At 39.7% G+C, this 15,437-nt stretch overlaps 1 protein-coding gene and 2 non-coding genes across 3 annotated transcripts; all 3 read left to right on the forward strand.

Annotated features, from left to right (window-relative positions):
* Positions 1-2,169: 2,169 nt before the first annotated feature.
* On the forward strand, positions 2,170-2,241 carry trnah-gug (transfer RNA histidine(anticodon GUG)). Its single transcript has one exon. It is a non-coding gene; the product is annotated as a tRNA-His (tRNA).
* An 822-nt stretch (positions 2,242-3,063) lies between these two features.
* Positions 3,064-3,135, forward strand: trnah-gug (transfer RNA histidine(anticodon GUG)). The gene has a single exon. It is a non-coding gene; the product is annotated as a tRNA-His (tRNA).
* Positions 3,136-4,529: 1,394 nt separating this feature from the next.
* On the forward strand, positions 4,530-14,848 carry clptm1l (CLPTM1 like). Its single transcript, XM_005728528.1, has 18 exons — positions 4,530-4,817; positions 5,757-5,977; positions 6,072-6,166; positions 6,380-6,569; positions 6,716-6,906; positions 7,324-7,402; positions 7,643-7,760; positions 8,009-8,103; positions 8,296-8,380; positions 8,954-9,057; positions 9,196-9,261; positions 10,798-10,848; positions 10,934-11,016; positions 11,115-11,149; positions 11,239-11,294; positions 11,476-11,520; positions 12,400-12,515; positions 12,602-14,848. The coding sequence occupies exons 2-18, from the start codon at positions 5,813-5,815 to the stop codon at positions 12,678-12,680; spliced, it is 1,653 nt and encodes a 550-aa protein (XP_005728585.1). The 5' UTR covers positions 4,530-4,817; positions 5,757-5,812; the 3' UTR covers positions 12,681-14,848.
* Positions 14,849-15,437: the final 589 nt, after the last annotated feature.

Genomic DNA, 15,437 nt, shown 5'->3' on the forward strand with positions numbered 1-15,437 from the left:
ATTATTAATAAAGGTGCACTGATGCAACATTTTACTGTTGTATCAGACTGAGGTAGAGTTTTGACCTCAGTCTCAGTTCAATTCTGGGACAATCCATTGCAACAAGCTTTGAGATTAAATGCTTAAATAAATACTTAATTTGCAGAAAGACTAAATTGTGGGCATTGATTTTTTAGACTGTTCATGTCACAGTGAACGTCAAATCTTGTGGAGAAGCATTACACGTTTTTATTGGGTCTAACAGCCCGTCCAAACAACATGAAAGTAACAGATCTTTGGGGTCTAATTCCTGGCCACTAAACTCAAACTTAGCAATTCACCAAGTGCACAGATCATTAAGGGAAGAGCTTCTAGTAAAGGGTTGAACTAGTAACAATACCTGTTGCTAATTCAACCAAAGTCTTGTGCAACGGAGTCTGTGATCTAACACGTCATCTTTTATAACTTCAAATGTAACCCAAGTGGCAGGCCGCAAGCAAGAGGCGCAGTCATTGGTGTACAGAGAGTTCAGCTGAGGAGAGATGCACCGCAGATGAGGTGAGGGTCACACTGGATACAGGAAGTCTAATTATATCCAGCTGAAGATTTATGAAGTGATGTTCAGCTGGGAAATTTGCCCACAGAGCACTTCCAGAATTCATATATTCCACATACAATATCCTGATGAGGTTAGAGGGCCTCTCAGACAAATTGTAATCCTCTATTTACACAGCAGATACTTCAGGCTAACTGCAAAGGGCCAAGGACTGAGACTGTAGTGCATGCGATGAAGGAAATTTCCAAGAGGGCCAAGGACTTCATAAGACCCCGATTTTATGAAGTTACATTCAGGAGAGCTTGATCATAAGGGAGCCTGACCCCATTTATTATTACAGTGTAGGGATCACGAACTCATTTAGAGACAAACAGGGTAGATGTCACAGCGGCCTTTGTAGAATTGGTCAAAGAAAAGGCAAAAAACAAATGGCTACATCAGAGCACTAAGACTATTTCAGAGGTACACCGAAGGCATGAAGGAAAAAATAAAATCACTTATCGCTTTTGTATTTTGCCTGCCTGAGGTTATGTAAGATAAATTGGTGCTAGCTTTCGAATTGTTTCACCCTCAGGCAACCCTCCATGAGCCTGCACTGACAAGGGTACCATTCTCGCTCTGACTGTTTAGCACACAACCTCTGTGAAATTCTCACATGTGGAAAATGTAATTAAAGTAAATGGTGCATGAACTCTGTTTTAATGAACAGAAATCCAGGAAAAGATTTCCTAGCGTTTAGGGAGTTAATCAGTTAGTTCTGCATGATAATGAGAAGACAGTCTTACAATAAACAGGCCCTAGCTCAGTTTTATATCTGTTTTAATTGGGCCAGTTGGGTCAGGGATGCTTGGGATCCAGGTGGGCAACAACTGTGAGGAAAAATGTATGGTGCGTGTCCCTACATTGTTTGCCGAGATGAGGCAAAGTAGTGGCAGGGATATTTGACTAAAGCTAAATAAATTCTTTGTGTCCTAGCTCTGTTGTTTAAATCAGTCCCTTCATTGTCAGAAATATTACCACGCTCCGCATGCATAGATGTCAGTTTCACCAACACAAGCTGTAAAATAAATTCTATTGCTTTTACACAAAGATCCGAAATTGCCCACAGTTGTTCTTTTGAGGTCTTGAAACCAAAAGAAGCCTGCTCAGAGTGCAAAGGCAACACAGCTGAGTTGAAGTTCAATTTCCAAACGGATGAAAACAATCCGAGTGGCACAGGAGGAAGAGTGCTGGTAAGATGCAGTGGATGAGGAGGAGGACAAGAAGTAATTTCATATGCAATTCAAGCAACTTTGATAAACCCGATCTTTTTTTGTAGAATGGTAACAATGGAAGCGGGAGAATGAGTACAGCCCAGTCACTGCAGACTCTCTATGGAAAAGGAAATTCATATCTCCTCTTAACAGCAAGAGGCTCACACAAAACAATGCCAGCAACTGAGAGATGCTGAAGATTGTGTCAATTTGAAGCCATTTCCCCACTGGACACGTCCTCTGACAGGGTGGACATGAAGCATCAGGTCAAAGACTGCACACAAAAAGTAATACAGGTGCAGAATTAATTTGTGTTTTTTAAAGTCTTATTTGGAGGACAAATATGTCATGCCGTGTTTTTTCTCCGTGACAGCCAAATAAGCCGTGATCGTATAGTGGTTAGTACTCTGCGTTGTGGCCGCAGCAACCCCGGTTCGAATCCGGGTCACGGCAGTTTTTCTCTCATTTCCCAAGAAAAGATAAAGAGTGCGCACTGCTGAAAGCAGGGCATGTTTGTATACTTTCTACTACTGCAGAGCACAATAAAAAATGTCATCCAAATGTTCGAAATGCACCCGTGAGCAGTGCAAAAGGGCGATCTTTGCTGACAGTAGCATTTCTTAATTGTGAATGCTTTTTTATACCCGCTCGGTTCTGCTTGGGTTCGAGAGATGTAAATTTCATCAGCAGGCAGGCAGTGAGGGCACGAATCTCACTAGAATCCGATGTAAGAGATTTTATGCCGAAATGCACCAACAACGCATGCGCCCCAGGCAGTGGAAAGGACTTCAAAGAAGTAAAACAGGAATGACCTCTCTGCAGTGCCTATATAGACTATATAAAGGCTTGCGCAGTATCAAAAAAATCTAGATTGGCCTTTTCTCTAGATTAAAAAAAATAGTGCGAGATTTAGACTTTAACTTACATTTTCTCGCTTATTCTTGTAGATGTAGAAACATTATATGGACACTCAAATAGTTGATAGTGTTTAGCGCTAAGGAGCTAAACGAGAGAAAGAGGTTTTATGAAAGCAAGTTTTGGTTCAGTTGATTTTATTATTATGGAAATGTTACGTTCATTGGAAAGGACGAGCAGACTGATGCAGATACAACGGCATCATTTTTTTCTTGTAACTTTAATTATTGATGCACGTTAACATCCGTGAGCATTAATGAAAGATTGAAAGATTCTTATTAGTTTATGTGTTGAAACCCATGTATTGATTGCATTGTGAGTGGATGATAAGGCTCCCGAAAGCAGTTCGGACAGTGGCAAGCCGTGATCGTATAGTGGTTAGTACTCTGCGTTGTGGCCGCAGCAACCCCGGTTCGAATCCGGGTCACGGCAGTTTTTCAGACTAGGTGGTAAATTCTGCAATGTAAAACAAAGAGATCCAATCTTGTGAATGTCTTTTTTTTTGTTTACCCTAGTAGATTTGATGTTTGGAAGTCATTATAATAATCTTGAATTTCAAGTGCACTTTTAGATTTTGAGAATAATGGCTAACATTTGTAATATCTGCCTTCAGGAAAAAGCTTTATACACATTTCCGAGAGTAGCTGGTTTATTCATGGGATGTGAAACTTCTGCATCTTAAAGGAAAACTTTTCATTTTCAAATTAACTTTCATAAATGAAAGTGGGTGGGTATAACTCATGAAAAAAAATTAAGATGTTGGATTAATGCACAAGGTATATTGTGCAAGGATCTACAAATGTAACATCTGTACGAGTATGTCTGTGAAGGTTCTCAATCATCCAGGTCATCGTAGTCAAAGGAGCTTGCAAAGAAAAGCGTCTGGACTTCTTTAAGTTACTTGAAGACGTTTCACTTCTCATCCGAGAAGCTTCTTCAGTTCTGAGGTCAAATGGTGGAGAGTCCCAGAAAGTCGCCTGACAGGGTTTGTAAAGTGGATGGACGGATGGGCAGTCAGTGAGCCAGGGCTCCAAGTGAGTACGTGTCTTTCAGCTTGCTTTTAAGAATGCAGCTCTTTACAATTGGACTCCCTGTTGTGGAACCAAAATTGCTGAGTGCAAGGATTTTTTAGCCATAAATAACTCATAACTGAAGACAAAACTACATAAGGTGCACCATGCAATGACCTCAAAGAACAGTAACACTGCATATTAACTTGGCAATAAGCTGCTGTTCATGGACTTTGCTCTTAGCTCTTTCTATAGCTTTGGGGCCACCAAAACTTAAAACAAAAACACATTGTTCTAACATTTAAACAAAAACAGTGATAACAGAAGTAAAAAAATAAAGGTACTAGTCAGAAATTCCTCTTTTTGGGCTCCAAGTGAGTACAAGAAAGTGGGGTCGGAGATTCATCAGATACCCGGATGTTCAAGGTTACTCTCTCGGGCGTTTAATAAAGACTTTAAGAATTTTAACTCTCATGAGTAAAACATATCAGTGCATGGAGCCAAAAATATTTTTCTTCCTTCAAAATATTTCTCAGACACCTGCAGTTTCCTATTTGACCATGGAGTAGTGAACTGTGGTTAGGGTTTTGTAACTAGAAAAGCACAATAAATAAATATCTGTAATAAAATGACAACTTTCCATGAAAGATCAAGATTCACTGAATACAAATAATGGAATTACATCAAATAAAATGATGATTTCTTGATTTTTTTTTTTTCCCCTTTAAATAAGTAGATAAATAATTTCAAACGAGATATTGATATTTATTCCCGCTCCAAGTGCGCCAGTGACGTCAAATCTCGCGGCATCACTTCCCCAAATCTCGCTGGAGAAACTAACAAGGAAGCGAATGGCGGAAATGTAGAGCCACCTCACGCTTTCAGTTAGTCATTTCTGGATATAGCTCTTTCTTTTCTTCTTAAAAGCAGAACCGAGCCCAGAGTCCAGCAGATGTCTTCAGGCGAAAGCACTACGCGGTTCTGAAGAAGCGATGCGATCGCTTTGAGTCGCCTGACAGGGTTTGTAAAGTGGATGGACGGATGGGCAGTCAGTGAGCCAGCTGAGAGCGTCCTGTCACCGACAGCCTGCCAGTTTAAACACCGGTAATGTGTAACGTTAATATGGGGGGTTTACTTATTTTATGTGACTTAAAAGCCAAGTGAAACAGAATTCGTTCAGGATTAGCGTCACTAAAGCTGTGGGTTCAAGGTAGCACATCATCCCCACACAGAAAAAGCAAATGCAGATCCGACCATATGGGAAAAACTGACAGCAGGTGTACCATAGTTTGAGTTGGTTAAAGAGCAGCAGACAGTTTGATGCTTTTACCATCAGTAAAAAAAAAACAGGTGTGCGGGTGTTTACTGCAACTTGACGCAGAAGTAAACCAAACAATCTGTGGGAGACCTGAGTCTCCAGTGTGCTAACAATGATTCTGTTATTTAGATGTGTAGTACTATATATTTTTCCAGACAGTATCAGATCAGTTCACTACATCACCTGCCATTCAATCTCTCTAAATATGAGGGCCTCCTTTCATCCTGCTAATGACTTGTTTGTAGGGTTGCCAACTCCCTGAAAAATAAATAAGGGACACCTCACGGCCAGGGCTGGGCGACCCGATTGTCTTCACCCTTCCCAGTGTGAGGAATTTTTTTTAGCTCTTTTTTTTTGGTGTGTGAAATTATTTTTTTAACCTTTTGACAAAGTGCGTCCCTTTTCAGCTCAATACTTTTGCTTCTAAATACGGAACGATTCTGTTTTTCAAGGGACGGTTGGCAACCCTACTTGTTTGTGTGGTACAACCGGGATAAAACTGGAAGAGCAAGTTTTGGCAACTGTTCCTGACCAGCTGTATCCCATATTCATTAAAACGATTGGCAAATAAACTCTTTATCTTAATTTATTTTTTCTTTCTAAGACTAATCTGAGACAAGTGACAAGTCAGGTGATTGAGACAATTGTCTGATCCCTAATTGGCGTTTAAAATGAATTGAGTTTTGAGCTTCATACTTAAATCGAATGCAATGCCTCATTTGCAGACATATGGCCCTGCCGCTCAGTTAGCCGAGGGAGACGAAGAAACGACGCGAGCATCATGTTTCTGAAAACATCGTTCACCACCCTGATCGTGGGGGTGTTTGTGGTCTATGTGCTCCACACCTGCTGGGTGATGTACGGGATCGTGTACACCAAACCCTGCAACAACCCCAAAGGTGCCAACTGCATCACACCCTTCCTGGCTGGGAACCCCAAACTGCAGGTCAGTTGTGAGCAAGGATGGTCGCACCGGTCATGCATGAGTCTGGTTTCTTTCTTTGATGCGGATGCCTGACATGTTCATCTTTGTTCGTTAGCTGAGCATCTACACCACACTGCGGTCGAACGCAGAAGGAGGCCATACTCTGATCCACAAAGAGGAGAACTTTGATGTCAACAGCAAGTTTGAAAGGTTGGTTGTTTGGGGAGGGGTTAAGAGATTCACATTTATTATCTTAACAGAAGTAAAACCTATGAGATAGAAACAGACACTGAATTGAATGCGCAGCCCCTTGTGGTATGACACGGTGTTACACGGAGATTTGATTGAAGCATTCTGAAAAACGGATTTCTTTTTTAAGTTCTGTTTTAAATTTCGTTTCTTTCTTTTCCATGTTTCCCACAGGACAATCAACGTCTCCCTACCTAAGAAAACCCGTAATAATGGAACTCTATACGCACTAATATTTGTCCATCAAGCTGCCCACGATCCGTGGCACGATCCACGACAAGTTCACTTGGTTGCTCAGCTCACCACGTACATGGTCCCTAAACCGCCTGAAATCTCTCTGATATCTGGGGAAGATAAAACAAAGGTACCATACTGAAAGTCAACACACAGAAAGTTAACAGCTATGTAGTTTTTCTTTAAAAAGATCCTCAGATATGCAGAAGAATTGTGCTGTTTTATCAACCTTTAATCAGATCACTAAACTCCTATCCTGCCTTTGCACTCGCGCAGGGTCAGAAAGAAGGCCAGCAGAAGAAGCTGCATGATGCAGCGACAGGGGGCGGAGCCAGAGCTGGAGCCACCTCTGTGTCAGACCATCCAGTTTCACACTGGCGCTCCCGCCTCACTGTCAACATTGTCGGTGACCACTTCCTCTTTGACAGAGAATACCTCCCAAATGATGTCCACAGATACCTCAGAGTGTAAGATGGCGGCTACACAAACACAAACGGCACTATGAGAGGAAATACATATCCAAGTTGTTGTTTTTTTTGTTGTTGTTGTTTTTAAAGAAGAGGTTTAAAAGAGGTCCACAGTTTGGGAGCTCTAACCTAAGGCCCAGCCACTTTAATTTATTAGCCAAGACCTAGAAATAGCCAAAAGGGGTGTGGCATGTAAAGGGTTAAAAAGTGCCTATTCTAATCCAGGCAGTTGTTTTCTGATTCAGCCGCAACCGGTGAAGTGGGCCATGACCGATGCCGACATAAAGAGCATTTCAATAGTGGAGGCGAGAAAAAGAAAGGATGCTTTGAGCTGTACTAGCTGTACTTTTAACGGATTACAGGCTTGTCGTGACGATCAAAGAGTTCCATAAAATGTTTTATCTGTATGTGTTCCAGGTTTCAGAATGGGAAGAAGGTGGTGTATCTACCTCTGCTGTTTGTTGATGAGCTCAGCAACCGGGTCAAGGACCTCGTGGTAAGTTTTCGATTTTAAATAAATATTATGCAACAGACTGCAACTCCCTGTCAGGTAGTCCCAGTGGCAGATTTTCAAATGCAATGCTTTTTTTCTATTCATTGTATTTGCTCACGGAACCTGGTTAGAGGACAATGAGTTTATGAAGCCACAATAATGATGTGTTAGTGAATGCATGGCTGAGAAGCACGTTATAGGAAACGTTGAAAAAAAAAAATTTTCCCATGTTTTTGTGTGTAGGAGATCAACAGTACCACTACAGAACTTCCTCTGATCATCTCCTACGACTCAATCTCTCTGGGCAGACTTCGATTCTGGATCCACATGCAAGACGCCGTTTACTCTCTGCAGCAGTTCGGTATGCTAATCTTCCTGCTTGCTTTACTTCACACGTTCACTGCAGCCCTGAACTTTTCTAGACATTACCTGATCGAGCATCCTGTGCGAACGCAAAGTTCGAAGTTCACCTCCTACTATAAGTGATGTATGATTGCACAGTGCGGTGCATTTAGTCTATCTGCATCCTTCAGATCGAGCTTCAGCCAGGTTTCCTCATCATGTCTACACACCTAAATGCAGTGCGGTTTTCTGTATCTGTTTTTGCAGGGTTCACAGAGAAGGATGCTGATGAGATTAAAGGGATCTTCGTGGATACCAACCTGTATTTCCTGGCCCTGACTTTCTTTGTAGCGGCTTTCCACGTGAGTGTGGCTGCAGACTTTTAGAGTGTACTTTGAATCCTTAAGTGAGCTGTTCATTTTAGTTCACAGTAGGAAACATTTTTATCATTACAAAATATCACATATAAGTAAAGCTTGGGGTAATAAGTCACCTAACTGGGTCATTTTAAGGTCAAATAAAGATGCCAGTCTTAACTCTGAATGCTCTTTCAGCTCCTCTTTGACTTTCTGGCCTTCAAAAATGACATCAGCTTCTGGAAGCAGAAGAAAAGTATGGTGGGAATGTCCAGCAAAGCAGGTTTGTTAGCTTCACGGCACTGTTTCACCTTCTCACCAAACCCCTTCAAAATCCAGTTTATACAGTTTATATGGGCATAAAGAATCACCATGAATACATTTGTGGTTAGTGGCTAAATAAACTGCTCCTAGTAGAGTGTGAATGTCACCCTGTAATAAGGCTTTGACAAATGTGCAGAACAGGTGAATCTACAATATTTTTTTCATATTCTGAATCTGCTGGTTGGCCAGCAATATTTCACCCACAAGGATTATAAGAGAGAGCGCTTGTAACTTAATAGTTTTTGAATCATTTTGGCTTTGCAGTGACAGATCCACAGAACCGGCACTGTGGGACCTCTGATTTATGGGTTTTTAGAGAAGTGGCAGCTGAGAAAAAACAACAAAAAACACAGTGTAACTATATAACCCTACAAATGTTTCCCAGTGTTGTAAGATTACACAAAAGGCTTTTAAAACATGTGGGATAAAGTGTTATCAAGAGACTCGAGCTGAACCAAATGATCGGTCATCAGTGTCAGTTTGGGAGAGCCATTTACTATCTCACATTTTCTGTTGTTTGCTTCTATTTCAGTGCTGTGGCGCTGTTTCAGTACCATAGTGATTTTCCTCTATTTGCTTGACGAGCAGACCAGTCTGCTTGTCCTCATACCTGCAGGGATCGGCTCTATGATTGAAGTAAACACACGCGCGCAATTAAAAATGAATTTAAACACACACAAAATGACCATTTATTCCCACTTCAGATTTGATTAAAAGGTGATTACGTGATCTGTAATATGTAATAATGTTTCTTTTCTTTTTTTTTTTTTTAAGGTTTGGAAAGTGAAGAAAGCCTTTAAGATTCAAGTTTTCTGGAAAGGAGGCAAACCCACATTCCTGGTATGTGTGCATGTGTCTTTATCTGTAATCTTTTTTTTTTCTGTTATCAGCCACGTATCTACGTCTTTGTTGGTATAGACTGGGCCTTTGGGAGGTGGCTACACAATTATACACACGAAATTGAGCATGCCTGCTTTAAAATGCTGTGCAGTACACAGTGTTGTATAAAAGTCTTTAGCAACTCTTTAGCTGCACTTGGATTTTTTTTTTTTTTTTTTTAAGGCTTGAGCAACAGTTCTCCAGGCTTTTTGGAGCTCTTTGAAAGTTTGGACATTGGCTACTTTTCCACTAATTTTCAGTCCAGCCCAAACCTGAACCTGAACATTTCAGAAGGGGGGGGAAAAAACATTTTCAGATGAATCTATGAATCTTAATTTGTTTTTAACACTGAGCTCAACGATCATTCAAGCATGCAAAAGACACCTCAGAGGATGAACCAGTTTTGTGGACGCATAACAGACAACTTGGCAAAGAAGCAATTTAAATTTTAATCTTTAGGCGCTTTCTTACTAGCAGCATGTTGCAAAAACATGTCATTTGTTGTCATGTCTTTAGCCGAATATACAAAACACCACAAGCACAGTTTAACATAAACTCAAATAAATTTGTATTTTTGCACCAACAAGGTGATTCCCAAAGTGCTATAAGCCAGAAACTTGGCATATCTCAGCATGATGTGCAGTGTGTCCTTTAAAAAACTTGAGGAAACTGACCAAATGAAAGGCAAAAGAAGTTGGAGCAGACCTAAAATTTATGTACCTACAGTTGCTGTCAAGAAGCCAGTTTTAAGGGAACTTGGGAGAAAAGGTCTTGAGGTGTGATGAATCCAAATCGCAAATTTCTGGTTATTTGCTGAGGATGTCAGGAGATGGGCACAACATTGAGTGTCAGTTAAGAGCTTTAAATGTCTTTCCAGAAGCCTGGATCTGAAAACGACTTAAAGAAATTATGAGAAATCTTGCCTAAGAGTTCAGGCTGTGTTAAAGAATAAGGGTGGTCATACCTGTACATTCTGTTTTTTGCCTTATACACTGTAATTCCATATGTTTAAATAGATATTTAAATAAAAGTACAACATATACGCATCCAGTTATTTCCTATGCCAGGAAGGCTCTGGGTTAAGGAGTAGAGACCAGTCTTACACAGCCTGTGCTAGAACATCCGACTCGCTCTTAGATTATCTGACATGTTGACTCAAAGTACCATTTTTCTCTAACTGCTGCTTTTTTATCTGCTGGTTTTATTCTCTTATGGTGCTTTCTGCTGTAATAATATTTGTATTCAATTAAATTACTGTCCTTTGACAAAGCACAGAGCAGATAATGGAACTTTAGCCATGTTAATAAATAAAAAAGATAAATGTTCACGCAGCATTGTAGGCAGGATAATACATGCTTAATAGAAAACACGACAATCCTTTCTTATAAATGTAAAACGCTACATCGAGGCGCTTGAGTTTATAATCGTCCTTGTCGGCATTTTTCCTTAATTTCTGTGTGTTCGAGTGTGCTAATGAGTGTTTCTGTTCTGTTACAGTTTGGAAAGTTAGATGAATCTGAGAGGAGAACGGAAGAATATGATACCCTGGTAGGGCACGCGACAATTAATTATCAGTTGTTTCTTTGCGATATGAGCACTTACGCTGATTGCCTCTTTATTTATTTTTCTGTAGGCCATGAAGTATCTCTCATACCTCCTTTACCCACTGTGTATCGGAGGGGCAGTGTATGCACTAATATTTTTACGATATAAGAGGTAGGACTCTGCGTATGTGTAAGTAACAATAACGGGATACTGATTGACTCAGTCTGACAGGTCATCACTCATTTTGATTGTGTATCTTTCTGTTGTAGTTGGTACTCGTGGCTGATTAACAGCTTGGTGAACGGTAAGGTGCTCTATACTCTTAGCACGCACACAATACTTCTGTCCATAACAGTCATAATAAATTCTCATGTGTTTTTCTTCACTTTATAGGTGTTTATGCATTCGGGTTCCTCTTCATGCTTCCTCAGCTATTTGTCAACTATAAGGTCAGTTTTACTTTGAAGTTACTGATTCACAAGAATCAGTAACCCACACAATCTGTGTAATAAATGCACACATTACAACCTAACAATAAAATGCCACAGTGTGCAAACTGCAGTTTATTTACCATAACAAAACAGCACAGTGTTCATGACTGATTATTCAGCTCTGTTCTTTATTTAACAGCTGAAGTCTGTTGCCCACTTGCCCTGGAAAGCCTTCATGTATAAGGTAAAAAATAAATTTCCTGTTGTTTTCTGAGTGGTTTAGCAAATTGATGGTAAGGCCTCAGTAACACAGGCTGAGAGACTGATTGGTAACCTAAGGAAAATGCGTGTTCTGCGAGTGGTTGCTGGCAGTCACTAGATAAAATCGGCCAAAAGGAGGGTGCTGCAAAAATCCCGTTTTAATGGTTTTGATCTCAAGGCGGATGGCACGGTCGCCTGTAGTTTGCACGGAAGACGTCCACTTGTCTGCACGCACTTGCCAACTTCTCTCCGAAGGGTAGCGAAACTTTGACGTAAATAGAAATCGAGGCAATTTGCCTAAAATAAATAAGTGAGCTTTTGGAATGCTGTTGTTTGCAGCACTTTTATTTTGAAGGAGAATATTCTGCATTTCCAGTTTGCATCATGTTTTTTACTATCGTGCTCACTGAGTAGATTGCAATCAAGCAGTGTTTACAGACGAGTCGGCTTTCTCAATTCAAACTGGATGATCGTAGTATTATACCGGCAATCACAAGGAGATTTTCTTTTTTGGTGCAGCACCCTCTTTCACTTGTCAACCAGTCTAAGAATGCACATATTTCCCTAGCAACCAGAGATTGGCGGGGAGTGACTGACTGGTCTCTAAGCCGGTGTGACTGAGGCCTACATCTTTCATACTGTTTTTACAACTTTTAACTTTACATATAATAATGTTGGACAGTGATTTAATTACTAAAGAACTCTCACTTATAAATTTGAAAGAAAGTGTATCTATTTTTTTTTTTAATGTTCAAGAGCCGATGTAATTTGTCAGAATAACTGATCACCCCTACAAACGATGACTACTTTTTTTTTTTTTCTATCTTTTGAGAATGTTCATGGGCTTCTTTCATGTTAACAGGCATTCAATACCTTCATCGATGACGTGTTTGCCTTCATCATCACCATGCCAACGTCTCACAGACTGGCCTGTTTCAGAGATGATGTGGTGTTTCTCATCTACCTTTACCAGAGATGGTACATGCACACTACATTACACGTAGCACATTTGTTAAAAACGTGCACATTTTTTGAGAGTTAAAACTCTGCGTTTCTTTCACCAGGCTCTACCCTGTGGACAAAACAAGAGTAAACGAATATGGAGTGTCGTACGATGAAAAACCCAAAGAGAAGAGTCACTAGACTCGGAGGAATTTGCTTTTATGATCTGGAATCTGTGGGTATTGTCTTGTTTCCACTGGTGTCCACTCATCTTTATCAACTGGAATGAGTTTAATGGTCAGGGGTACATTTTTGTTGTATATGTTCCAGGCACATAAATGTGCTTATGGTTCAGACTTTTTCCACCCTGTTAAAAATTGTTAAAAGGGCAACATCATCTTCTGCTTCGTCTGACAGTCTGACGTGGCCTTCTTGTTTTGTTTTGGGGTTTTTTTGGTGGGGCGGGGGTTAGTTACAGTGTGTGTGATGGGACACAGTGACAGTGTATTTTTATTTTTCCAGAGTTTTAAATGCACAAAGGAATCTTTATAATTCTTAACAATGCTACGCTCGTGTTTTGAACAAGTTGGATTCAGCCTCCTCCGACAGCTGGCAGATGTAGTATATCTACGAGCTGCAGAGAAAGAGCTGCTTTGCTCATCTGAGAGCTTTATTCAGTAAGAAGACATAATCCAGTGGCTTGTTGTATACCTACCAGATAAGACGGCCTTCAAGTAAAATCAAGATAGCTGTGTGATGGCAGGGATAGAAAGACTGTGCTGTGACAAAAAAGGAGGTGAAGCATTCTGACTGATGTTTCAGGCAGCTCAATAATATTGTTCCAGACAGTCTCAGAAAAATCAGGCTGTAGTCATAATTGCAGCTTTTGTCCTTAAGTGGCCACTATTTCTAAATTGGTAGCTGGTGTTTATGGTAATTGGAATAAAATATGAAAGCTGCAATAAGCAAAGGTAAGCCATACAGAAACTAAAAATGATATATTGTTAGCTCTGTTGAATATGTAAATTATCAGAAAATATGTTCATTCTTTTTAAGCATTTCTCAATAACTTGGCAATCTGGCTCTTAAAAAAAAAAAAACTGTACAAAATTATATCCAAAATGATCACATGCATACAGTTGGCATTTGTTAGTTCTGTGACAAAGAACGGTCATGTTTAATGCTACAGTCACACTAGAGAAAACAGTAGTTGGAGGCCACGGCACGACCAAAACCATTCTGCCGGTGTTCTGTAAACTTGTAAGTCAAAGTGACTTTAGTGCAAGACGGCGACGAAATGGCAGTAAGGCCAATAAGACAGTCTGCTATCAGTTTGCAACTGAATAGGATCCAGTTGGCAATTACATGCAATCTGCTTATGAAGAGATCTGTTGATATCTGTTACAAATTCACATTAAACCCTAGCATTCAGAGTCCGGCAAGTGTAAAATGGGAATTCCTCCATGAATAGTGATGTAGTTGATGTAAAGTATTCACATTTTTGTTGTCTTTTTTTTTTTTTTTTTCTCCTAGTTACAAGAAAGTCGCTGTCCTGCTTTTACTCTAGTGTGACTGAGCTGTAAAGAGGACCTGTTATGCTCGTTTTCTATTACACACACTGTTATGATGTAAATGTTCATAGTAAGAGATAATTAGATAAACACATTTGAACGTAATCTCTGAATGGGAGAAATGAAACACCAAAAGCATAACAAAACGGTTTACGGGACTTTTTTCTACTTCCTTATTAATATGATGATGATATCAGCTTATCAAGAAGATATGCAGACCTGTATACATAAATTGACGGTGATTAAGTTTGCTTCCAGTAGCTTACTTTTGCTTCCGCAAAGCAAACAAAGTTGCCAAAATAATAAAATACAACGGTATGCATGACAGAGGGCAGCCTTAAAGAGAGAGCAGCTTAAATAGCTTATTTCACACAATGTAAAATTTCAAATCGACATAAGTATGCTTTTTAAAATGAGAATAAACTGTAACATTTGAGGGCAAAATCAAAGAAAATGGGATTTAAAACGTAAACGTTTAGAAATCCAAATTGGAAAAGTGATGCATTTGAATGCATCACTTTTCAGTTCTGCTGAAGAAGCGCGGATTGTTACACAATTCCGTTTATTTGCCAGTAGATGGCGGGAGAATTTCACTAGAGGCAGAGGAGAAAGTTGTGATCTGTTGCCATGGAGAGAAGATTAATTGCCCAAGACATTCCAGACACTTAAGCTTGAAAGTTCCACAATCTGTGAAGTTGAGTTCTGTATGTTTTGTGTCTCTGTAAATGGTACTGACCGTTTCATGACATTGTACCACTGACAGTCCTACTATCTTTTCCATCAATCTTCTTTTTTTTTTTTTTTACATAACTGGGCCAAGAAAATCTGCTAGTGCCAAATGTGAGAATGAATAATGTTACCATTGTACGCTCACAATGGATGGTACATCGGATCTTTTGAATAAACACTGACATTGTGAGAGAGATGATGATGGAAATGTTTAAACAAAGTATTATTACACTGAGTTTATGCAGTCAAAATTTGATTTATTTGCCCTAGTTTGGGTGGGGGTTTTTTTTTTTTTTAAGACTTTAATTGAAATAATGTACTTAACATTCAGATATCATGATATATTAGGTCTGTATATAAAGGTTCTGCACAGGATTTATGTTTCTTAAAAATAGAGTTGGCAGAGATTTGCCTTTAAATTGTTTTACTTATTGTAATGTTTGTGTTTTTGATTGAGATGAAATTAAAAAATAACTGACAAAATGTTACGTGTAGTTGGTATGTTACTATTGCTGGGGTAAACTGTTCAGTGGAAATGTTGCTCAGAGATAACCTGAGTAATGCAGAGATAATTTCATTTGTTAAGGGAAAAATCTAGCAAAACCTCTCTCTCGCGCGCGCGCACACACACACACACTAAATCGTGCAATGACTTTGG

Source organism: Pundamilia nyererei, unplaced genomic scaffold, assembly GCF_000239375.1.
Source record: "Pundamilia nyererei isolate P.nyererei 1_Seehausen unplaced genomic scaffold, PunNye1.0 scaffold00028, whole genome shotgun sequence".
In the NCBI taxonomy this organism is placed as follows: domain Eukaryota; kingdom Metazoa; phylum Chordata; class Actinopteri; order Cichliformes; family Cichlidae; genus Pundamilia; species Pundamilia nyererei.

Excerpts from the sequence above, each read along its gene's own strand:
- clptm1l (XM_005728528.1), top strand. The coding sequence starts at position 5,813 with ATGTTTCTGAAAACATCGTTCACCACCCTGATCGTGGGGGTGTTTGTG. Across the intron at positions 11,150-11,238 it reads GATTAACAGCTTGGTGAACG|GTGTTTATGCATTCGGGTTC; the intron begins GTAAGGTGCTCT and ends TTCACTTTATAG. Across the intron at positions 12,516-12,601 it reads ATCTACCTTTACCAGAGATG|GCTCTACCCTGTGGACAAAA; the intron begins GTACATGCACAC and ends TTCTTTCACCAG.